Source organism: Trachypithecus francoisi, unplaced genomic scaffold (genome assembly GCF_009764315.1).
Source record: "Trachypithecus francoisi isolate TF-2019V2 unplaced genomic scaffold, Tfra_2.0 Lachesis_group13, whole genome shotgun sequence".
Lineage (NCBI taxonomy): Eukaryota > Metazoa > Chordata > Mammalia > Primates > Cercopithecidae > Trachypithecus > Trachypithecus francoisi.
This window is the reverse complement of record NW_022681458.1, coordinates 56,952,882-56,979,636: the sequence shown is the minus strand read 5'-3', so window position 1 is coordinate 56,979,636 and position 26,755 is coordinate 56,952,882. Positions and strand designations below refer to the sequence as shown.

At 35.8% G+C, this 26,755-nt stretch overlaps 1 protein-coding gene across 1 annotated transcript in view; it reads left to right on the top strand.

Annotated features, from left to right (window-relative positions):
- ZNF804A (zinc finger protein 804A) overlaps positions 1–26,755 on the top strand; it is a 343,259-nt gene that overhangs the window by 246,929 nt on the left and 69,575 nt on the right. Inside the window, exon 2 of the mRNA XM_033230936.1 lies at positions 23,429–23,572. Within this exon, the coding sequence (XP_033086827.1) occupies positions 23,429–23,572 (144 nt within the window). The remainder of the gene's footprint in view (positions 1–23,428; positions 23,573–26,755) is intronic.

The window sequence follows — 26,755 nt, the reverse complement described above, 5'->3', positions numbered from 1 at the left end:
TTTAAATATATTTAATTTCTAATATTTTATTTTTATTTGTTCTTAGAGTCCCTGTCTCTTTGTTTATAAAAATTGTCTATTCTTGTGTTTTTTCTTTTTTGTTTTTTTCTTTTTTTTGAGACAGAGTCTCGCTCTGTTGCCCAGGCTGGAGTGCAGTGGCATGATCTCGGCTCACTGCAAGCTCCACCTCCCGGGTTCACCCCATTCTCCTGCATCAGCCTCCTGAATAGCTGGGACTACAGGCATCCCCCACCACGTCCAGCTAATTTTTTTTTTTTTTGTATTTTTAGTAGAGACAGGGTTTCACCATGTTAGCCAGGATGGTCTCGATCTCCTGACCTCGTGATCCACCCGCCTCGACCTCCCAAAGTGCTGGGATTACAGGCGTGAGCCACCACGCCCGGCCTATATTGTCTATTCTTGTATTGTGTCTCCTTTTTGCTTTAGAAAACTTAACATATTAATCATAGTTATATTAAATTTCCTCTTTGATAATTCCAACATATTTGTAATGTCTGAGCCTTGCTATGATGCTTAATTTTTCTCTTCAGACTGTTTTTTCCTTAACTGTTAGTGTGCTTTTTGTTAAAAGCTGGAAATGTATCAGGTAGTAGGAACTGAGGTAAATAGACCTTCAGTCTTTGATAAAGATTAAACATTAGCCTCTTAATGTCCTATATCTCAGTGCTATAACTATAACAATTGTTTCTTCTATGATATAGAATTTTTTTCTTTCTCCCCAGGCCTTTATTCCATTTTTTGGCTACAGGGTTTCCTATCAGTTTTCTTGAAGCCCTGAGCTCTGTTGACAATGTTGCTCTCATTTCCCCAGCTTGGGTGAGACAGAAAGGTTGTGGGTTCTGGACTGGAAATAAATTCCTTCCCCTGGCTGGAGCAAAGTAATTGAATTGAGCTATGGAAAACCTTTATCTCTTTGAACCAGGCCTTTATTAATAGAGAAGGCTATTGGCTTATTTCACAATAGTTACTACTCCCATTCACTTGCCTAGTACACAAGAGACTCTTTCTCAGATGATCATGAGAATGTGGTAGGGCTTATGAAAGGGATGCCCACAAAATTGTTAGGGGGTCCCTCTAAGATTGCAGCCATCAAGAGTTTCTGTATATTACACATTGGAACACAGTCAGCCTACAGCAGTTCACCAAAGTTAACATTTAAGAGTTCCTACCAGTTCATGGCTCCAGCAGCTTCTGCTCCAGATAAACAGATCTTAGTTTCTGTATCTCTCTGAATGTGATTGTTTCTCTGGATTTTAAGATGGTATTTTACCCCATGACCTCTGTTCTCCAATAATACTATGACAAATAATTGATTTTCAGGTTTCATAGATTTTCTTTTATTAGGACAGTTCTGAGGACTCTCAAGCTTCGTACGTGTCAGAGCTGAAACCAGAGATCTTTATAAGCTTCCTACTCTCTCTCACTTTGCACTCTTCTACCAGTGTTTCCTGAAATCTCAAAGCACTCATGGGTTTAAAATAAGCCACTTAAGGTCCTTGCCTCAGTGTGTATTTCTGATAAGACCACCAGTGAGACAATTTACCTTGTAAACCATCCTGCCTTACCCAAGACTACTGTGAAAACTGAGACAGTAATATATATAAAGCAGATCATTATATGCCTTTTTTCTACCTTTCAGAGAAAATGGCCAGTGCCTATAAATGTAGGATATTTCTAAGTTGAAATAAGTACCCTCAATTACTGTCACTTATAGTCTACGGTGAGACTCTTTGCAGAATCTACTTATATAAAATTTTTATATTAAAAAATTATATTTATAGATTTTATATATATGCACTAGAATACAACACATCTTAGCTAGTATTTAGTTTTGGAAAACCTGATATACATGTTCTTGTTTGCCTTAAAAGATTAAATTCCCCCCATAGCCCTGATTATGCACAGAGAGACTGCAGGGTGATGTTAAATTTCAGTCAACTATTAAAATATACTACCCTTCAGATTTTTCCAAACATGAAGATAACTAATCTAACTCAGTGTTTTGATGCCTTGTCCAATTGTACTAATTACTAGTTTAAATTACCCAGAGAGTCGAATAAGTACTGGTCACAGGCTATGTCTTCCATTAGAGTTCAGCGATGAAAAATAAAACAGATGCCCCATGAGGCATTGTCTTGATGGTAAGTATAGATAAGTAGAATGGCCAAACCTTTACTGTGACAGCTGAGACTTAGGGGAACTATCCTTCTTGTACATGAACAGATTCTAAGGTTAGAAACCATGCTGTTTGTCCAATAGTTTTTGTCAGCTAAATAATCACAGAAGAGAAATAGTTAAAACATATGATTGTACCACTTGCCTTGAAACTAACGAAGAAGATATCACTTTTGAGAAAAAAAAAAAAACTTTACTTGCTCCAGTTCTCAGAAATGTGAACATTAAGGTATCTTTCTTTTTTACTGTTGCGTTGTACTTAATTTAGCTCTCCAGAGGAGTCTATAGAGATATGATATTCAATACACAGCCTTTTTAGTATTCAGTCTCTGCCTTTACCTTTGATGATGGTGTAGATGAGTTTGCATTTCTGTGGAATCTTTTTAAAAGACCTTACATCTAAATGCATGTTTTTAGTAAAATTCTGTTCAGCGTATCTGTGACTTTTGATAAAATTGTGACTTTCTAACTCAATTGTTATTTGTCCCTTTTATATTCTTCAAAATCATCTTATGACCCATTCTTCAGCCTTTTAGATAATAGAACCTGACCTTTCAGAGCAGAATGACATTTATAATGAGACAATAGCAAAGCTTTTTATCACCCAGAAACAGTCGCCCTCTTGCCAAATAGGGAAAAGATTTCAACAAGATAAAGACTAGCATTAGTACTGCCAGGATGTATTTCTACAACAACACTTCAGACACCATATACGTGGGTGTTTTTCCTCACACTAATTAATCCTCCAAAGCTATGGACACCGACTGGGTTAATGTCAGACTCCACAGGTTAAGGTCGGAGTCCCATAAGCCTGTTCCCAAATTCATTGTCAGTCTCAAGTCCAGACCACCTGTACTTCTGACCATTGGCTCTAAATTGTACTTCTGACCATTGGCTCTAAATTGGGACTTTCTAAGACCCCCTCCTCAGGTTTGGTAATTTTCAAAAATGACTCAGAGAGCTCAGGCAAACAGTTTATTCACTATTACTAGTTCATTGCAAAGGACAAAAGTCAGGAACAGCCAGATTGGAGAGATGCATAGGGCAAAGTATGGAGAAGGGTTGTGGAGCTTCCTTGCCCTTTGTAGGTGCACCACCTTTCCAGCACCTCTGTTTTCCATAGTTTAGGGACTTTTTATGGAGGTTTCAATGTGTGGACATTGACTATAACGTCACTGGCCATTGATGATTGGCTCAATCTTCAGCCTTTCTCTCCCCGTTAGAGGCTGGGGAGTGAGATTGAAAGTTTCAACCTTCTAATCATGTCTTGGACTTTCTAGTGATCAACTCCCATCTTGAAGCTATTCAGGGGCACCCAGCCACCAATCACCTCATTAGCATAAAAAAGGCACAATCACTTGGGAGAATCCAAACATTTTTAGCAGCTCTGTGCCAGGAACAAGGGATAAAGACCAATTATGTACTTCTTATATCATAATATGGTAACCACTTTCTCCACGTGCATATGTTGTACTCTGTCTCTCCCTCATTGTTAATATAGCTATGAGACTCCAATGCCCAAAGGTATTCTATCACTGTTTCTTCCTGAATAAACTTTCTCTTTACATTAAAAGGAAAGAGATAAGAGGGAAATGAAACAAAGATTAAAAAGTATTTCTCTTCTAGAAAAATGATAACAGAAGTAGAGAAAATAGCATTTTAACAGTGATCTGCAAGAAGTGAACAAGTGTGTTATGCAAACACCTGTTATAAGAACATTCTAGGAAGAATAAATAACAAGTCCAAGTGTCAAAGTGAGCATATAGTTATGAAGGTTTCAGAAACTTTAAGGCAATCAGGGTGGTTATGTGAGGTAGAGAACATGCTAGAAGATGATGACGTAGCTGTAGCTAGGTACCGGGTAGCACAGAACCTGTAAAGGCCTTGTAAGGGTATTTATGCTAAGAATTGTGAGGAATTATTGGAACATTTTTAACTGAGGAATGATAACATCTTAAATTCTAGAAAACATAGCTTCACAGCAAGATATTCATAGAAAATAACAAAAACCTTATAATCTTAACCCAGTGCTTCTTGAAAGTAAAGCCTAGGCCAAAGGCTTGTGTGTAGATAATTTTTTGAGAATAATCCCAGAAAGCAGCAATGGAGTTCTAGAAAAGTAGAAAAGGTAGAAAAGGACAACAAATATACTGCTATATTGTTTGCCACTATTACAACTAACTGGTGCTCCATCTCACTGTGACCCTCTTTAAAATCTTAGAAATGTATCTTCAAAATACCTGCCTGGGAAATAAAAGAGAAGATAATTTACGCTTGATTCCTCAACATCCACAGTGGTCAAGGGTGGACCCATGTGCTATTAATTTATCAGAATTTCGGTTGTTAATTTATCAGTACGGAGTGGGATTTTGCAAGCTCCCATACCATGAGTTATAGAAGCCCCTGGATGGGAAGTAAAAGATGCTTCAACATAGGCTGAGGCATAATGCAGTCACAAAGGTGCCAAAAGCAAACTTCGGGAGAATGACAGTTTCTTAAGTAAGTGCTGCTGGGAAAAATGGATAGCTATATGGAAGAATGGAACTAGACTGCTAATACTGCAGAAGAGTGGAACTAGGCTGCTAATATGTATATGAAAAAATACTCAATGCCACTAATCATCGAGAAATATAAATCAAAACTACAATGAGATATCATCTTTCCCCAGTTAAAATGGATTCCATCCAAAAGATAGGCAATAATGAATATTGGCAAGGATGTAGAGAAAGGGGAATCTTCATACACCATCGGTAGGAATGTAAATTAGTACAGTCAATATGGAGAATAGTATGGAAGTGCCTAATAAAGCTAAAAATAGAACTACCATAAGATTCAGCAATCCCAGTACTAGGAAATTAGTATATTGAGGAGATATCTGCACACCTTTGTTTATTGCATCACTATTCACAATAGCAAAGATTCGGAATCAACTCAAGTGTCCATCAACAGATGAATGGATAAAGAAAATGGGGTTAATATGCACAATGGAATATTTTTCAGCCATAAAAAGAAATGAAATCCTGTCATTTGAGACATGGTGGATGGAACTGGAGGTCATTATGTGAAGTGAAATAAGGGAGGCATGGAAAGAGAAATTGTGTATGTTCTCACTCATATATAAAACCTAAAAATTAAAACAATTGAACTCACGGAGATAGAGAGTAGAATGATGGTTACCAGCAGCTGGGAGGGGTAATAGGGAGCGGGGGTAAAAAGTTAGAATGGTTAATAGGTGCAAAAATATAATTAGAATGAATAAGATCTAATATTTGATAGCACAACAGGATGACTACAGCCGGCAATAATTTACTGTATGTTTTAAAATAGCTAAATAGTGGAATTAGAAGATTCTTAACACAAGGAAATGATGAATGCTTGAGGTGATGAATACCCCAATGACCCTGATGTGATCGTTACACATTATATGCCTGTATCAAAACATCATGTGTACCCCTAATAATTAAAAATTAACTTAAAAATGCAGTCAAGTAGTACTGCATGAAGCTGTAGGAAACTGGCTGAGTCAATCAGTTAAGCAATGAGTGGAATAAAAGATATGTACTATTGCATAGGAAGTATAGATTATGGATTTCCAAATGAATTTATTCTGTCTGGAAATTCTTCTGGAAGAGGACAATTTTCTCCTCTCTCCCTTGATGAATCTTTTTCTTATAATGAGAATTTAGCAAAGACTGTTTTTTCTTTCTTTCTTTTTTTTTTAGCTTTCTCTCTTAAGAACTTATAATGAAATTTGCATTACATAAAATCACAAAGATGCTTTTTATACTTGAAGGAGCAGTAGGGAAGAGAGAGAGATTGATTTTTCAAAGCATTTTAAATATTAATTAGATACAAATGTTATTTTTCAACATTTAAAATAATTATATGTTAACAGTTCCCAATCTATTTATATCTTTGAAATTTTAAATTATTTAAATGGGATATTTCTAGTAGAAATGCAAGGATGTATGTGATGACAACTACTATCCATCAATGGTAATTTGTACATTAGCTTGATGTGAGCTACAAAGGTGTCCCTGAAATGATTCGGTACCACACTCCCAACCATGAGCAGTTATTTTAATGATATGAAGCTAGTACTTCTAATTTCTGTTCTGTTTGCTTTTTTACACATTTTCTTTTATAAAATTTATTTTTAATTGGCAGCTTTTATGTATTTACCATGAACAATATGTTGTTTTGAAATATGTATGTATTGTAGAATGTCTCAATCAAGCTAATTAACATGTGCATTACCTTATATGCTTTTAATTTATTTGTGGAGAGAGCACTTCAAATCTACCCTCTTAGCAGGTTTTAGGAATGCAATACATTGTTATTAAGTACAGTCACCACATTGTGAAACTAGATCTCTTGAACTTATTCTTCCTAACTGAAATTTTGTATTATTTGACTAACATCCCTACAAACCCTCAATCCCCACCCCTATCCTCTGGGAACCGCCATTTTCTTTCTGCCTCTGAGTTCAATGTTTCTAGGTTCCACATATAAGTGAGATAATATAGTATTTGTGTTTTTGTACCTGACTTATTTCACTTAACGTAATGTCCTCCAGGTTTATCTATGTTGTCACAAATGACAGGATTTTCTTCTTTTTGAAGAGTGAATAGAATTCCATTGTGCATATATACACACCTCATTGTCTTTATCTCTTCATGCATCTATGGATGTTTAGGCAGATTCCATACCTTGGCTATTATGAATAATGCCACAATAAATATTGAAGTGCAGATATTTCTTCAACATACCAATTGCATTTCTTTTGGATATATTCCTAGCAGTGGGATTGCTGGATCATATGGTAGCTCTATTTTTTAATGTTTGAGGAATCTCCATAGTTTGGCATAATGGCTGTGCTAATTTACATACCCACCAACAGAACACAAGAGTTACATTTCTCTACATACTTGTCAACACTTGCTATCTTTTGTGTTTCGCTAATAGACATCCTAACAGGTGTGAGGTGGTATCTCATGGTAGTTTTACTTTGTATTTCTCTGATGATCAGTGATATTGAGCATTTTGTTTCATCTATCTTTGGGGCATTCGTATGTCTTCTTCTGAAAAATGTCTATTCAGGTCCTTTGCCCATTTGTAACCAGGTTATTTGTTTTCTTAGTCTTTAGTCATTTGAATTCCTCATCAATTTTGGATATTAACTGCTTATCAAATTTATGATTGCAAATACAGTAGTCACCTGCTTATCTTTGGAGGATATTTTCCAAGACCTACAGCGGATGCTTGAAATCACAGATAGTACTGATAATATACTGAATATGAAAGTTATGTGAATGTGGTCTCTCTCTCTCTGTCCCTCTCTCTCTCTCATAATATCCTATTGTGCTGCATTCACCTATTTTTTGGATGGTTGACCATCAGTAACTGAAACTACTGAAAGCAAAACTATGGATAAAAGGGGACTACTGTATTTTTCCTGTCCTATTTGTTGTCTCTTTACCCTATTAACTGTTTCCTTGACTGCAGAGCTTTATACTTTGAGGCAATCTCATTTGACTGTGCTTTTTTGTTTTTTGGACTGTGCTTTTGGAGTCACTGCCAAAAATATATTGCCAGACTAATGTCATGGAGATCTCTCCCCCACCTTTTTTTTCAGCAGTTTTACAGTGTTGGGGCTTATATTTAAGTCTTTTATCAATTTTGAGTTGGTTTTTGTATATGATATGAAATAAAAGTCAAATTTTATTCTGCATATAGATATTTAGCCCTCCCAATATCGTTTATTGAACAGACTATCCTTTCCCTGTTTTGTGTACTTGGCAGCTTTGCCAAAAATGCATTGACTGTAAATGTGTAGATTTATTTCTGAACTCTCCATTCTGATCCATTGGTCTGTGTGTCTTTTTTAATGTTAGCAACCTGTTGGTTGCTGTATCTTTGTGGCATATTTCTAAATTAGTTAGTGTGATACATCCAGCTTTGTTCTCTCTATTCAAGATTGCTTTGACTATTTGGACGCTTTTTTGGTTTCGTATAAACTTTAGGATTTTTTTCTATTTCTGTGAAAAATGTCATTGGCATTGTATAATAGAAGTCATTTAATCTGTAGATCACTTTGGCTAGGATGAACATTTTAAAGTGTTAATCCTTCCAATCCATGAACACAGAATATCTTTCCATTTATTTATGTCATTCAATTTCTTTAATCAGTGTTTTACAGAATGTACAGGTTATTCAAATCCTTAGTTAAACTTATGCCCATTATTTTTGTACTTATTTTAAATGAGATTGTTTTCTTACTTTCTGTGTTGGATTGTTCATTATTATTTTATAGAAACATTAGTGATTTTTTTATATGTTGATTGTATATACTGCAAGTTTCGTGATTTATGTATTAGTTCTAACAGAACTTTGGTGGAATCTTTAGGGTTATCTCTATGTAGATTATTTTATTTGAAAAGAGGGACCTTTGAATTCATCTCTTGCCTAATTGCATGAATAGGACTCCAATATTATGTTGAACAGATGTGGTAGGAATCAATATTCTTGTCTTTTTTCTGATACCAGAGGAAAAACTTCAAACTTTTTACCATTGAGTATGATGTTAGCTGTGAGTTTATCATACATGGCCTTCATTGTGTTAATGTATATTCCTTCTATATCTAATTTTTGAGAGAATTTATCATGAAAGGATGTTGAGTTCAAATTTTTTTCTGCATCTATTGAAATGATCACACGGTTTTTGATCTTCTTTCTATTAATATGGTGTATCATATTTATAGATTTTTGTATCCTGAACCATCCTTGCATCCCCGGTGTAAATCTCAATTGATCATGGTAAATAATTATTTTAATGTGTTGTTGAATTTTGTTTGCTTGCACTTTTTGTTGAGGATTTTTTCCATCAAAAAAAATTGATATTACAGGGATAGTGACCCGTAATTTTGTTTCTTTTTTTTTTGGTGAGGGGGGCAGTATCCTTGTCTGGTTTTCATATCAGGGTAAAGCTGGCTTCATAAAATGAGTTTGAAGTGCTTCCTCTTCTTCAACTTTTTGGGAGAGTTTGAGAAGGATTGGTATTAGTTCTTCCTTAAATGTTTGGTAGAATTCAGCAGTAAAGCCATCAGGTCCTGGGCTTTTCTTTGATGGGAGACTTCTTATTTAATTCTTATTAGTAACAATTTGGTCTTCCTACTCATTATTGGCCTGTTCAGAGTTTCTATTACAGGTGGAGTGTCCCTAATCCAAAAATCTGAAATCTGAAATGCTCCAAAATCTGAAACTTTTTAGAGCTGATATGATGCCACAAGGCGAAAGTTCTACACCTGACCTCATGTGATGGATCACAGTCAAAACACAGGCACACTACACAATTCATTCAACATCCCCAAGGAAAAAAGATCTAGCTTGCTTTCAGCTGTGATATAACTTTTCCACACTTGCTCAGATTCCCCCATGCAAGTATTCTCACATAGGGTAATAAAATGATAGGCATGCAGGCCAGATGCGGCAACAAGAAGTTCCCTGTGATGCCCCATGTAGGGTAACATTTGATGTGCATTACCCGTTTTTGCTTATTCTCTACTCTGTGGTGTAAAGATATTGTTGAAAATGTCAAAAAGACCTACAGATTTTTCAATAGTTAACAGTTATAAGAAAATAAAAGAAGCATTCATGTTCATCTGTAGCACAAAAAGTCAAATTGAACAATAATGTAAGTGTGTAGTGTCTTACAGAAGAGTATGATGTTGGAATGACTTCTTTATAAAACCTGAAGAAAGAGAAGGATAAACTGTTGAAGTGCTATAATGAAAGTGATCAACAGAAGTTAAGGATAAATAGTAAAACACTTTATAAAGCTAATATGAAAATCTTGATTGTGTTTTGAAAGCATGGATCTGTCAGCATTGAAGTAAACATATGCTACTTAATGGTAAGCTGATCATGAAACAAACAAAGATCTATCACATTGAACTATACACTGAATAGAAATGTGAATATTCAATAGAATGGTTGCAGAAATTTAAGAAAAGGCACAACATTAATTTTAAAAAATTGTGTTGATAACACATTTACTTGTCACAAAGCAGGAGAAAATTCATCACGTATTTCTCAAAGTTATCACTGATGAAGATCTGATGCCAAGTCTACAGACCGTAATAGACCAAATCTATAATGCTGATTAAACATCGCTGTCTTGGTGTTATTGCCATGGAAAGACACTGACTACAACCAATAAGACAGCCCTTATAGAAATTAAGGATGTCATGGGTAGAATTAATGTGCTGGGATATGCTAATGCAGTAGGCATGCATAAGTGTAAACTTGCTGTCATAGTCAAAAGTTGTGTTTTCAGTGTTTTCGAGGAGTGAATATCCTACCAGTACATTATTATGTTAACAAAAAAGGCACTAATCACCAAGGACATCTTTTCCCATTGGTTTCACAAACCTTTATTTTCAGTGATTTACGCTTACTGCTGGGAAGATGGACTGGATTAAAACAGCCAGATTTTGTTATTTCTTGAAAATTTTTCTTCTCCTCCTCCAGCTATAATTCTCATCAAACATAACGTTTATAGCATGTACTCTCTCCCAAATGTGACTTCATTAATTCAGCCCTGTGACCAGGGTATTCTTAGATCAATGAAGAGTATATATAGAGTATATATATACTGTAATGTACATATACACACACACACACACAGACATAAAGCACTTTCTTGAACAACACACTAACAGCAGTGAACAAATATGTGGGTGGGTGTGGAAGGTTTTCAGGAGGAGTATATCATGAAGGATGCCATATATTCTGTTTTCAACGCCTTGGAACACAGTAGCTAAAGACATAGTTGTGCATGTCAGGCACAATCCCTGTCATGTGAATATGTCCATTAATTAAAACAACCCAGGTGTTCACTTTGAAGGATTCTATGGAGATAATAAAATAATGTATGACTTCCTTAAATCCTCAGAAAGAGACTTCCGGAGTCCATCAGTAAGGAGAAACAAATGGCTATCAAATAACTTTTTAATGTCAGTAATGAGACTCCAGTTATTCATTTACTGATAAATGGAGAAACAGCCAAAACAATTCTGAAGCAAGATGATTATAATAATAGTAACAATCAAAATGATGTTGTTAATACTGCAGAACAAGCTCCTAGACAACATAGTAAATACGTGTGATAGGCTTCTTCAAGGACTAGAGCAGCATGTATTATAAGCCATGATATATAGAACAATAAAGCATGTCAGTTTATAAAATCAAAGAGAGATTTCTAAAACAAAAATGGTTAAGGAAAGAAATTACTCTAGAGGAAATATTTTAAAAAGCCATCTCTCCGAATTTCTTCTCATTTGTAGAGGACCCACTTTCTGGTCCCTCAACTGTTTCCAATGTTTCTTTTCATCTAAAAAAAAAATGATGTACAGTAACCTCTTAATGAAAGCAAAGCATCATAGGTAGAGAGAAAGTCTGCTGTTTTTTAGTGTTGTTGTTATTTAACAGTTTACACAAGTTTTCTAGGGTTGCTACTGTGTTGCTTAGTTACCCTGAACACATTATTTTTTTCACTTTATAATAGCATGTCATGTTTTACTGTTAAGTACATATGTGTAAGCATAAGAAAATTATTGCTTATCAGTTGCATATAAATTCAGAATAAGGAAACAATCACAGATTGTATAGAAGTGGCTGAGATACTACCTAGATTTTCTTCTAGGGTTTTTATGGTATTAGGTCTAACATTTAAGTCTCTAATCCATCTTGAATTAATCTTCGTATAAGGGGTAAGGAAAGGATCCAGTTTCAGCTTTCTACTTATGGCTAGCCAGTTTTCCCAGCACCATTTATTAAATAGGGAATCCTTTCCCCATTTCTTGTTTCTCTCAGGTTTGTCAAAGATCAGATGGCTGTAGGTGTGTGGTATTATTTCTGAGGACTCTGTTCTGTTCCATTGGTCTATATCTCTGTTTTGGTACCAGTACCATTCAGGACATAGGCATGGGCAAGGACTTCATGTCTAAAACACCAAAAGCAACGGCAGCAAAAGCCAAAATTGACAAATGGATCTCACTAAACTAAAGAGCTTTTGCACAGCAAAAGAAACTACCATCAGAGTGAACAGGCAACCTACAGAATGGGAGAAAATTTTTGCAACCTACTCATCTGACAAAGGGCTAATATCCAGAATCTACAAAGAACTCAAACAAATATACAAGAAAAAAACAAACAACCCCATCAAAAAGTGGGGAAAGGATATGAACAGACATTTCTCAAAAGAAGACATCCATACAGCCAACAGACACATGAAAAAATGCTCATCATCACTCGCCATCAGAGAAATGCAAATCAAAACCACAATGAGATACCATCTCACACCAGTTAGAATGGCAATCATTAAGAAGTCAGGAAACAACAGGTGTTGGAGAGGATGTGGAGAAATAGGAACACTTTTACACTGTTGGTGGGATTGTAAACTAGTTCAACCATTATGGAAAACAGTATGGCGATTCCTCAAGGATCTAGAACTAGATGTACCATATGACCCAGCCATCCCACTACTGGGTATATACCCAAAGGATTATAAATTACTCTACTACAAAGACACATGCACACGTATGTTTATTGCGGCACTATTCACAATAGCAAAGACTTGGAATCAACCCAAATGTCCATCTGTGACAGACTGGATTAAGAAAATGTGGCACATATACACCATGGAATACTATGCAGCCATAAAAAGGATGAGTTTGCGTCCTTTGTAGGGACATGGATGCAGCTGGAACCATCATTCTTAGCAAACTATCACAAGAACAGAAAACCAAACACCGCATGTTCTCACTCATAGGTGGGAACTGAACAATGAGATCACTTGGACTTGGGAAGGGGAACATCACACACTGGGGCCTATCATGGGGAGGGGGGAGGAGGGAGGGATTGCATTGGGGAGTTATACATGATATAAATGATGAATTGATGGGTGCTGACGAGTTGATGGGTGCAGCACACCAACATGGCATAAGTATACATATGTAACAAACCTGCACGTTATGCACATGTACCCTAGAACTTAAAGTATAATAATAAAAAAATAAATAAATAAAATTTAAAAAAAATTAAAAAAAAAAAAGAAGTGGCTGAGATAGTGACACCTTTGCTTTCTGTTGGTTCAATATATTCAAACTTTGTTGCATGAATATAATTGAAAATATTGTATAAAATCACATTCAGGCTCTGTATATAAGGAATACATGAAACATCAGTTAATTTTGTGCTTAGATTTGGTTCCCATCCCTGAGATATCTCATTATGTACATGCACATATTTCAAAATCTGAAAAAAAATTTAAGCCCAAAACACTCTGGTCTCAAGCATATCAGATAAGGGATACTCAACCAGTACTTGATGATTCAGTCTTGGTAGGTTATGTGTGTTTATTGTTTTTCTAGTCTCTCTTTCATTTGATTTTGTTCTGGTCTTTATTATTTCCTTCTTTCCGGTTACTTTGAGCTTAATTTGTTCTTCTTTTTCTAGTTCTGGGAAGTGTAATATTGTGTTATTTATTTGAAATCTTTCTTTTTTGATCTAGGCATTTATTGCTACAAACTTTCCTCTTAGGATTGCTTTTGTTGCATTCCTTAAGTTTTGGTTTTATCTTCCATTTTCATTTGTTTGAAGATAATTTAAATTTTTCCTTTTAATTTCTTCAATGACTGGTTGTTCAGAAGCATGTTGTTTAACTTCCATGTATTTCATAATTTTCCAAAATAACTCTTGTTATTGATTCCTTGTTTTATACCATTGTGATTGATATAATTTTAATTTTCTTAAGTCTATTAAAACTTGTTTTGTTGCCTCATATATAGACTATCCAGGAGAATGTCCCATGTACACTTGAGAAGAAAGTGTTTCCTGTTACTGTTGAATATAATGCTCCATACATGTTGGTTAGGTCCATTTGGTCTAAGATGTAGTTTAAGTCCCACGTTTCCTTATTGATTTTCTGTCTGAATGAACTGTCCATTGCTGGAAATGGAGCAATGGATTTCTCTAGTATTATTATATTACAGTCTATCTCTCCCCTCAGATATTTAACATTAGTTTTGTCTATTTACACACTGCAATATTTATGTTTTTATATTGTTATAACCTCTACTGTTGACCCATTTAACACCATATAATGACCTTTTTATCTTTTTTTTCAGTTTTTGACTTAAAGCCTGTCTTATCTAAGCATAGCTACTTATTTCGGTTTCCATTTGCATGTACATCTTTTTTCATTTATTTACTTTCAGCCTCTATGTGTCCTTACAAGTGAAAAGAATCTCTTAAAAGAAGCATATATTTGGGTATTGTTTATGTAATGTATTCAGCCACTCTATATTTTTGATTGGATAAATTAATTAATTTATATTCATAGTAATTATTGATAGGTAAGGACTTACTGCTGTCTTCCTGTTAATTGTTTTCTGGTTATTCTGTAGATCTTTTGTTTCTTTCTTCCACTCTCAATGTCTTCCATTGCGATGAAGTACTTTTTTCTCTAGTGATACGCTTTTATTCCTACCTTTTTATTTTTGGTATATCTATTATGTATTTTTGCTTTGTGGTTATTGTAAAACTTAAAAACATATATTTTATCGTTATAAGAGGCCACATTAAGATAATAACAACTTAGGCCAGGTGCAGTGGCTCACACCTGTAATCCCAGCAATTTGGGAGTGCGAGGTGGGTGGATCACCTGCAGTCAGGAGTTCAAGACCAACCTGGACAACATGGCAAAACCTCATCTCTGTTAAAATTACAAAAATTAGCAGGGCATGTTGGCACACACCTGTAATTCCAGCCACTCAGAAGGATGAGGTAGGAGAATCACTTGAACCTGGCAGGTGAAGGTTGCAGTGAGCTGAGATAATGCCACCACACTCCAGCCTATGCAACAGAGTGAGACTCTTTCTCAAAAAAAAAAAAAAAAGATAATAACAACTTAACTTTGAGAGCATTAAGAAACTCTACATTTTCATTCCACTCCATCTTGACATGTATTTTGATATTTTAATTTGCATATTGTAATAATGTATATTTCTTAACTAATTATTATAATGATAATTATTTTTAATATTTTTTCTTTTAACTTTCATACTAAATACGTTAGTGTTGTATATACCAGCATTACATTATTAGATTATTCTGAATTTGTACGTAATTTTGCAGTACTCACTTTTATCAGTCAGTTTTACACTTTCATATGTTTCATGTTACTGGTTTGAAGAACTCTGTTTATCCATTTTTGTAAGACAAATCTAGTGATGAGGTAATCCCTCAGCTTTTGTTTGTCTGGGAAAGTCTAACTTTCCTTCATTTCTAAAACACAGATTTGCTGAGCACAATATTCTTAGTTGATAGTTTTTTCCTTCAACACCTAAGTAATTCATCCCACTCTCTCCTGGCCTGTAAGTGCTCTGCTGAGAAATATGTTGCTAGTTTTATTGTCCCTCCTTTATATGTTATTTGATTCTTTTTTATTGCTGCTTTCAGGATTTTTTCTTTGTCTTTAATTTTTGACAGTTGGAGATCCTTAACCTTCCTGTACCTGGATATTTATATCTTTCCTCAAATTTTGAAAGTGTCTGGTATTACGTTTAAAACTAAGCTTTCTACCCCCTTTTTTTCTCTTCTTCTATACTTTTATGATTTAAGCATGTGCTGTCTTGATGCTGTTCATTAAATTCCATAAAGATCTTTTCTTCTTTTTTTATTATTTCTCCCCTGACTGTATATTTTAAAATATCCTTTCTTTGAGTTCACAGATTTTCTTTGTCATGACGAATTCTGCTGTTGATGTTCTCTAATGCATTGTTAATTTCATTTGTAGTATTTTTCAGCTCTAGAATTTGATTTATACTGTATATTATTGATTATTTGTTAAATTTATTGTTTTGGGTCATTTATTGTCCTCCTGATTTTATTTACTCATTTTCTGTGTTTTCTTAAAGTTCACTGAGCTTCCTTAAAACAGTTATTTGGAATTCTTTCTCAAGGAGTTTTTATATCTCCATTTTCTTAGGTCAGCTAGTGGGAAATTTTGTTCTTTTGGTGATGTTCTATATCCTTGATTTTTCATGGTTCTTGTTGCCTTACATTGATGTGGATGCATTAGAAGTAGTTTTTTCTTCCAGGTTCTTTGTCTGGGAAACCCTCCTCAGTCAGTCTGTCCAGAGATTCTGAACAGACCACCTGGCATGATTCAAGAGTTAGCTTATTGCTGGAATCTAAAGTTGAGTTGTCCTGATGCCTAGGTCAGGAGGTAGGTAGGCCTAGAAACTATGGCTTTCCTTAACCTGGGGTCTACAAGGGCTGCCCTGGCACTGGGGTGGGCCATGAGCCTGAGTCTTCAAGGGCTGGCCACCCACTAGGATGGGTTTGGCATTTGGTTTCATTGGGATGAAAATGGAGCCTTAACTCCACAGGAACAGGTCAGGATCCTGAGTCCATGAGGACTGGCTTGGAACTTGGGTCTACAAGGGTGTTCTTGGGCTCTCAGTGTCCTCAGTGTCCACAGTGTGTGCCTTGGCACTGGAGTATACTATGGTGGGCCTTGGCCCTGGGTTCTCTGGAGTCCAGGGCATAGGGACTTGCCTGTAACCTTTATCTGCTGGTGCTGGTGTATAGGTCCTACCCTAGAGGCTTGGTCTGTGAGAACTGGACTGGGTCCTAGGTCCTCAGTGAATAGCCTGGAACCTGGTTAAACAGTGGAAGTCTTGGGGCTGTGTCCATGGTTACCTGTTTGATGTTTGAGGCCAGAAGTGCCAACTTGGCATTAGGGGAGACTTGCAGTCTAGGACCACAAGAACTGCCTTAGCAGTGAGTGGACCTAGATTATATCCATAGGAACTTGCCTGGAGGCTGGGTTCTCAGGTGCTGACCTAATGACTAGCTCTGAAGGGGTCAGTGTGGCATTGGGTTTGGTCCAGCACATAAGTCCACTAGGGTCTGCCTGGCACTGATGCTGAGCCAGAGCCTGAGACTACAGGGTTCAGCCTGGTGCTAAGAAAGGCCCAGAAAAAGTCTGCAAGGATAGCCTGGATGCTACAACTATGGGAACTTGCTTAGTGACAGGGTGGACTTGGAGGCTTTGTTGGACCAACCTAGAATCTGATGCCACAGACAGTGGCATGGCAATGGCTGGGCCTGGATCCTGTATCTGCAGGGGCTTGCTTGAGAGTTGAGTTTGTAGGTGCTGACCTAATAACTGGGGCTGCAGGTATAGACTTTTAGCTGGTGAAGGCATAAAGCCTGGGGCAATGGCCAAGCTCAGTGCTGGCGCATTCAGGAGTCTTGGGCCTCTGGGGTTGGCCTAGGGTATGGGCAAACCACAGCCTGAGGCTGCTGTGGGCCAGCCTTGTGTTGGATGAGGTCCAGAGCCTGGGGCTACTGAGGTCAGCCCAGTGGTGGAGTCCCAGTGGTGGACTGAAGATCAGGTCTGTTGCTTAGACTTGGAGCCAAGGGCTACAGAATCTAACCTGGTGCTAGAGCAGATCTAGAGGCTTAGTCCACAGGTACTGTCCTGGAATCTGGGGCTCTGGGGCCCTGCCCAGCATTAGTTTTTTGGGGGGACAGGGCTGGTGTTGGGATCTGAAGCAAAGTCCTATATTCACATTCGTCTCCTCTCTCATGTGGAAAATATATCTCTCCATGCTTTCTTGCTTGGAGTTGGTGGAAGAGTGGCATGGGAAATGTAATACTATCTTTCCTACATTCTTCAATGGGTATTTTCTTATTTCTGCACTATATGCGGGTGCTATAATCTCTTATCTGATTTCCTTAGCTCTTATGAAGGTATTTTAATGTGTGAATAGTTGTTTAAATTGATGTTTCTGCAGGAAATAAACACTAGGGAGTCCTGTTTTCCATCATGTTGCTGACATTGACCCTCTTTCCTAATGTACTCATTTTCAAGACAAAAAGGGCAGTCCTAATGTTATTTATTTGTTATTTGTTGAATGTCTGCTAATGCTGGGCTCTGCTAAAAGCTCTGAAAATAAAAATGTAAGGAAAACAGGTACAAATTCTTTCCCTCAGAGAGCTCACATTTGTCAGGGAAGGTTACTTGTATATACCCAATTAAGAATACCTGGCCGGGCGCGGTGGCTCAAGCCTGTAATCCCAGCACTTTGGGAGGCCGAGACGGGCAGATCACGAGGTCAGGAGATCGAGACCATCCTGGCTAACACGGTGAAACCCCGTCTCTACTAAAAAAATACAAAAAATTAGCCGGGCGAGATGGCGGGCGCCTGTAGTCCCAGCTACTCGGGAGGCTGAGGCGAGAGAATGGCGTAAAACCCGGGAGGCGGAGCTTGCAGTGAGCTGAGATCCGGCCACTGCACTCCAGCCTGGGCGACAGAGCGAGACTCCGTCTCAAAAAAAAAAAAAAAAAAAGAATACCTTTGGAAAGAGTCCATATGCGATGATGAGGCCACTATGAAGTGCATCATGCTGGAAAATAATGTTTGTCCCTTCAAGGTTCTACTTTGGTGCTATTCATATTTTTAGTATTGGGTGATATATTGTCCTTGGCGTGTGGGTAAACCATTAACTTCTCTATTTCACTTTCCTGTCTCCAAACTTTATTGTACTGCCGAGTTGCTGTGGTCACGAATTAAGATTTGTGACTTTATAACTTGGAGGTATATGCATACTGCTTCCCTAAAAGAAAGGATTCAACTTTTACTGTTTTTACATATATGTAAAAAGTGCTGAGTTAGAATGACCTGACTAGTTGCAGGAAGATTGTCCTTTTTCACTTTGCACCTTCACTCTCAGTGACACAATACAAAAGCTGTACTCATAGTTCAATCTAGAATGGCTTTACCAGATAGAGGGTGAACATTTTGGATTGCATATATAAGAAGAGCTGTGCTCCTTTTTTCATCTCACTCAAATGTATCTCTTACTTTCTGCTGTGGGATGGAGGTATTTAATGTGTGCTTTATAATCTCAGTCAGTGCCTGTTTCAATATTAGCCACAATGAAAGAGAGGGGTCATGGAATGTGTCAGCCTAACTAGGAATAATTTTGTCTACATACATGTTTTTAAATGTATGATCAGTAACAATACATATGACTCCTTCCCTTAAGATGCACATACAATAATGAAGCCTTTTTTTACTCTGCTAATGTTTTCTAGAACACAGCCTTGATTCCTTAACTGCACTTAACATCAACTTGAAAGTCTGGCTCAAATGTTTGTAATTGTGCTATCACTTGCAAACTTAAATTCGGCCATGCTGTTTCTTTTAATAACTTAGAGGAGGATAGAGATAGAGAGAAAGCAACAGAACACACAAATATATCAAAATGTTAACAATAATTTTATTAAAGTGAAAATCGTATGTCTTTTATTATAGTTTTGTAACTTTTCTATAGTTATTAACATTTTTAAAGTTGAAGCATAATTTTAATTTTTTTCTGAAAAATAAATTGTAATGAGAAATAAAGCAAAGAAATGGGGAAATACAGAATAAAAGAGACTAAGAAGCATAGAAGATGGTAGTGTATGGGCCTTAATGGAATTTTGTTTTGAACAACCTATTTTTAAATATTGGAGATTGGAGCTATTTGCACACACTGACTGGGATATTTGATGACAATACAAAATGATCGTGGTTTCTCTACTGTTTTTGTTTCTTTGTTTTGATCTGGTATTGCTTTTGGGATTATGCTTTTTAAAAGTCATTCTAATTTAGAGATATATACTGAAATATTTACAGAAAAAGTGATATAAAGCTGAGAATGCATTTAAAAATTATTTGGGCAAGATGAAAGGGTATGAGATGGGATAGGATACAATAAATCAAGATTGACCTTGAGTTCATAGTTACTGAAGCTGATTAGTGGATACATAGGGATGATTATACTCCTCTCTCTTTTTTACGTGCTTAAAAGTTTAGAAATAATTAAATACTATGAAGAAGAATTTTGGGTTTAAATATGGAGTGAACATTTGCTCATTATATCCTGGAGCTACTTAACTTTCCTGTGCTTCATTATTTCCATCTGTAAAGTGAGGAAATGAAAAGAATCAGGATTAAATGAGTTAATACATCCAAATTATTCATCAGTGATTGACCCTAAATAAACACTAACTAAATGTTAGCTATAGTTACTTTTAAAGTAATGTTTTTATTTTCAAATCTAGGCTGAAGCTAATATTTTTGAAGAATGCAATTTGACCAAGAAATCTGTTCCACTGAAAACCTGCCCACCTTTGTAGATGGAGTAAACAGAAACCAATTATTGCTTCTCTAGAGGAATATCAGTCTTATTTAAAAAAAAAAACTTACAACATAATAAGAGCTAATCAAATATTTATAGAGAGGAAGTAGCTTTATTGTAGTTATAATGAATGAGGAAAATCAACTATTTACCATGAAATTTCTGTTAGTTTAAGATTGTCCAGAGAGCTAATTCAGCTTTAATCCCAAAATTATTTCCATTTCCTATATTGATTAGAAAGTTATCTCTGCTTCAAATGCTTTAGCCATGAAATCATATTACTTAATTTTTGTTTCCTTTAAATTGACTAATCCATAAAGTATTATTTTGAAGATTTTATTGAAAATTCAGTAAGCAATCTGGATCTATATTGCTTACTTTTACCCTTTTAAACTAAGTGTTTTTAACATATTGGAAGAATCAGTTAGTGTAAGTAGGAATAATTGACAAATTTGCTGAGAAATGGTTTATTATTTACTGAAATTGATGGAATTACGCATAAACAATTAAGTTATTTTGTGATTTATCACTGTCTTAGTTCATTTGTGTTGTTCTAAAAGAATACCTGAGGCTGGGTAATTTATACAGAAAATAGATTTATTTGACTCATGGTTCTGCAGGCTGTACAAGAAGTATGGTGCTGTCATCTGCATCTGATAAGGGCCTCAGGCTGCTTCCACTCATGATGGAAGGGGAAGGGGAGCCGGTGGGTGCAGATATCACATGATACAAGAGGAAGCAAGAGAGAGCTACAGGAAGATGCTAGGATCTTTTTAACAACCAGCTCTCAAGAAAATTAATATAGTAAGAACTTACTCACCTCAATCCTCTATGAAGGGTGTTAATCTATTGATGAAGGATCTGCCTTTATCACCCAAACACCTCCCATTAGGCCCCACCTCCAGCATTGAAAATCACTTTTTAACATGAGGTTTGGAAGGGGAAATTATCCAAACTATAAGAGTCACCTTTGTTGTGCAGTTGATACAACTAATAAAACATAAAAATAGATTATTGTCTTTAAAATAAGAAAGTAACCTATGTATTATGGCAAATGTATGCATTGATTACTACAAAGTATGCATCCCAAATCATGGTGAACTTTATTATATGTGATGTATGCATGAATATACAGTGCAATAATATAAGTAAAGTATTAGTCATGTATTAAATTATTGGTGAACCACTTTTCAGTATTGTAGAAACAATTTAAACAAATTGCTTTAATTTCATACTATGAGTCCTTTCTAGTTTGTGTGTTTAAGGAGGATAAGTGCCATTGCCATATAGAGGACTACAACATTTTATTTATAAATATCAATGCTAAAAGTGTGTTTTATAGTAGTACATAAGAGACTTGACTATATAGTTATGATGGTTTTTTTTTTTTGAGGCAGTCTTGCTCTGTCACCCAGGCTAGAGTGCAGTGGCATGATCTCAGCTCACTGCAACCTCTGCCTCCCAGATTCAAGCAATTCTCCTGCCTCAGCCTCCGAGTAGCTGGGATTACAGGTGCCTACCACCACGCTTGGCTAATTTTTGTATTTTTAGTAGAGACAGGATTTTACCATGTTGGTCAGGCTGGTCTTGAACTCTTGACCTCAAGTGGTCCAGCTGCCTAGGCCTCCCAAAGTGCTGGAACTGCAGGCATGAGCCACGTTACCAGGCCTAGTTATTTTGCATTTTAAAGGAGTTGTATATAAGATAATCTGGAAGTTAGAAATATATTTTACAGTGAGGTCTGAAGTTTAGGTATTCTTCACATCGTGAATAATGTTTACATGCGGAAACATTGTCCAATTTTCACTTCTTCAGTGAAAGAATTGGACAGTGTTTCCATGTGTAAACTTTATTCATGCCTGGCAACATTGAATTGAACACTGCATCTGTTGAGGGGCTCAGGTTGCTTCTGCTTATGGCAGTAGGGGAAGGGGAACCAGCAGGTTCAGGGATCGCATGTGGCAAGAGGGAGCAAGAAAGAGCTTCAAGGAGGTGCTAGGCTCTGTTGCCATTATTTGTGAAATTTACTTCACTGACATTTAAGTAAGCGTGAAATAGCATGTAATTTATCTTAAATGTAACTTAAAACACACGGTCAACCATTTGACTATTTTATGCATTGTAAACAAAAGCTAATGATGACGGGTTATATGTTCATCTTCTCAGAGGTTTGGTTATATCACTGTCTTTATTTACTGTGAGTATGATGAAAACAATCAGCTTTTGCAGTTTAATCCCTTCAGTTTAGGTAAATAACTGAAATAACCTGCAGAAAAGTGTTTTATTTTCCAATAAATAGAGATTATTTTAATGTTCATTCTAAATTGATATGGGTCAGGATAAAAAAAATTAGTCAAGTTAAATGCCTAGTTGGAATAAATAATAAGTTACTAGATAGATAATTAAGGAAACAAACAAAATACAAAACTTGTATATTTGTGCACAAATACAGACCTTTTCAAACAGAACACATTTTACATGTACAGAATAGAAAAATTTTCTGTTAGCTGAGTCATTGCCAGGAATCCACAGTTGAATCAAGATAGCTATGTGATTTTCAGTTTTTTTTTGTTTTGAAACGGAGTCTCGCTCTGTCGCCCAGGCTGGAGTGCAGTGGCCAGATCTCAGCTCACTGCAAGCTCTGCCTCCTGGGTTTATGCCATTCTCCTTTTCAGTTTTTATGCTAACCTAGCATAGTAACTTACTCAATCAAGGACTTCTATTTATTTCTATCATTTGCATTTCTCCGCCACATTTGTGCTATTTTTCTGTTACTTATCTTGACTTCTTCTGTTAGACTTCTAATTTTTAAGTCATAATTTATTCTAACTTTGTTTTCTAGTATTTGCTTTATTTTCCTCTTTGCTGTATTCTGTTTCTAACTCTCATTATTGTACTATAGTCGACAACTGTTAGAACAAAGTAAACACAGGGGAGAGCTAATTGTATCCTTCCTTGAAATTTTATTTTTCAGGACTATGCTGAGAAGGAAAATACCATAGCAAAAGCTCTGGAAGATCTGAAGGCAAATTTTTACTGTGAACTCTGTGACAAGCAGTACTATAAGCACCAGGAGTTTGACAATCACATTAACTCATATGACCATGCTCACAAGCAGGTAAGAAAGAGATGGGCAAAACTTCTGCCATTTCTGGACTTGTGTAATATTTTTAATTGTGTAGACTCTATGAATATGATATGATATTCTTATTTAATTTAATTCACTGTACAGTTTTGAAATATATCATTCTGGGATAATAATTTGATGACTTACAGCAAAATCCTTTTTTTTCTTTAAGAAAAAAGGCACCAATAGCAAAGTCTGAAATAAATAACATAAAGAAATACTATTCAATTGCCTTTATATGAGTAAAAGTGTTTTGAAAACAATATTCTACAAGTGATGATCTTCTTATTGTCCTCAAATGTATTGTTTTAAACATTTAAATCAATAATTTATGCATTATTTTATATATTATTGCATGTTATATATAAATACAATATATAAATATGTTTATCAAAGTTAAATAAAATTTTTACATAGTTTATCATAGAAAGCATTTTGGATTTAAGCTACCATGAAAAAATGTGAAAAAAGAGTTGGTATGCTACAAATGGTCCTAGGTTGTTGATTGAGTACTTAATATATCTATGGTTTTGTTCATTTTAATGTTTTCATTTTATTGTCAATTGTAAATCCCAGATTAATTATTGCTATCAATTATAAATCTAAGATTTTACAACACTCTATGTAAATGAGTTTAAAAAGTATTAGCATTAATTTTCTATTTTAACTATCACCCTCAAATACCATGCCAAGTATTCATTTTGGTATAAATTTAAAGATACATTTTTAAGCAGTTGAACCTGCCCTAACTTTCTGTTATATCAGAGTTATTTAATATAAGAAAGAAAAAGTAGGGAACGTGATCATGTTAAACGATAATGAACCAATTGTGTGTACTTTCTTTTGCTGTCAATCCTGCAATCGTTCATATCAACTACACTGTGCTTGGAGAGGATGGTGTAGGGAAGAATTTATCCTTCAATTACATACCTCACCAATTAATGCATACTTAGCTTAGTGATCTGTCCTTGCCTTTCTTTCCCCTGGTAATAGAACTATTTTACGCAGATAAATGTTAAATGCAAATCATTATCTTAAGCTACATATGCACTAATAGTTACATTATTATTATAAAAACATAGGAAATAGCTTTACATAACCGGAAATACAGTATTTTAAGGATAACTATACATCTCGATATTCTGGGATGGTCTCACTTTCTACCACTGTCCTGATTTAATTATGAAAGTTCTTATTTGGATAATAAATAATATGGTCATTATATGTATGTTTGTGGAAAAGCAGCAATATTTTTAGATACGTTTTAAAAGATGGAAGTCTAAAGGCAATGGCCTAATTAATGTAATTCTTCATGCTAGTATAATGTAAAGTTAAGACCTATATGTCACATAGAGTTTGGATATTTTTGCCCTTGGAATCTCATGTAGAAATTTGATCCCTGATACTGGAGGTAAGACCTAAAGGGAGGTGCTTGGATCTCTGGGCTGATCCTTTATGAATGGCTTGGTGCTATTCTCATGGCAATGAGTGAGCTGTCACTTTTACTTCCCAGGAGAACTGTTTGTTAAAAAGAGCCTAGTACCTGCTCCCTCTCTTTCTTGTGCCCTCTCTGGCCATTTGATCTTCCCATGCTGGCTCCCCTTCCCTTTCTACCATAAGTGGAAGCAGACTGAAGTGCTCACCAGAAGCAGATGCTGCCCTCATGTTTCTTGTGTAGCCTGTGGAACTGTGAGCCAAATCAGCCTCTTTTCTTTATAAATTACTGAGCTTCGGATATTTCTTTATAGCAACACAAATGTACAGAGACAGTGTCCATCATAAATCAGCAATAGGTACTTAATTCTCAATTTCAAACTTTCTAAGTGATTCTTTCATATAACAAGATAATTAAAATAGTTCTCAGTACAAGTATGACACTCTGAATTGAGTGACATACTGTTAATCATTGAGATTTAAAAAAAAAAGGAAAGCTGAGAATCCGGAAAAGAGAAAAAAAAAAAAATTCCTCTAGACTTCTTCATCTGCCCTTAAAGTAAAGTCGTAGTTGTGTCTGTCCTCTCACCTGGCAGCCTATAGGCAATTCAGAGTTATTTTCCCTGTAAGAGATTTGTCACACTGATGCTATGAAGAGATAGAAAAGGGAATGATTGCCTTATTGCTGCTGCCCCTCAAACATCTTGATTTTTGCTTTAGTGGTTTCAATGTAACTGAAATACCTCCCAACAGGCACTGAAGTGACCTTCACTTCAGCAAGTCAAGATTCAGTGCTTTGCAGCATGCTGTTTTGTTCTGCCCCAGAGGAAGTCAAGGTCAGGCCAGGTTGTTGGAATGTTTTGTTTCTGCAAGGACTTCTGTTGCTATAGAAATGAAACAGATTTAGTCCCAAATTTGAGCATTTCATAATAATTTAAACTGCTGTTTAGTGGTCTGACACTTGAAGGAGTTACTTCTTGATATTTGGTAATAGAAATATTCATTTGTGGGGAAAAATGTACTAAAACTTAATTTAAAAGTAGGGGATACCGGAGGAGATACCGGTAAGATAATGCACAATACAGTCACTTCAAATATCTTCCCTGGGATTTTTTGGTGTGCGTGTGGTGTGTACTTCAATCTAACTGAACGTCTGATGGTTTTTATTTTACCATTTAGAGCATTGTTCTCTTAGGACAAATTAAAGACTTATAGTTTGCTCCTACAGAGCCCTCAAACTCAAAAATATTTTTGCCCCAAGAAATGTACACAAGCACACCCATTTACATATATATAGCTAATTATAAAAGTGTCCGGTTTTGACATTTTTAAAGCCATAATTGGGATTGCAATAAATTGTATATTTTGTCTTGAGTATGCACCAGACTCTGGATAATCAGTTCTAGCATCTGAAATAATGCCATTTTCATACACCTTCCCTGAGTCAACTTTATGGTTCTTCCTTCCCTTCCTTCTGCCATCTCCTTTCAGGTGGATGGCTGTCTACTGACTCAGCCCCTGTTGAGGGTAGGAAGCAAAAACTAAAACTGTAAGCAAAGATCTCTGTGCTGTTACCTAAATATAATTATTCCTCATCCCCCCCAAAAAAAGAATACAAGAGATAAATGCGTCTAATTTTACATATTTCATTTTATAAATTCAACTAAGAACTGTAATCCAATAAAAGTCCTGCCATGTTTAGTTTTTACCACTGAAACTTTTATATGTATTTAAAAAAAA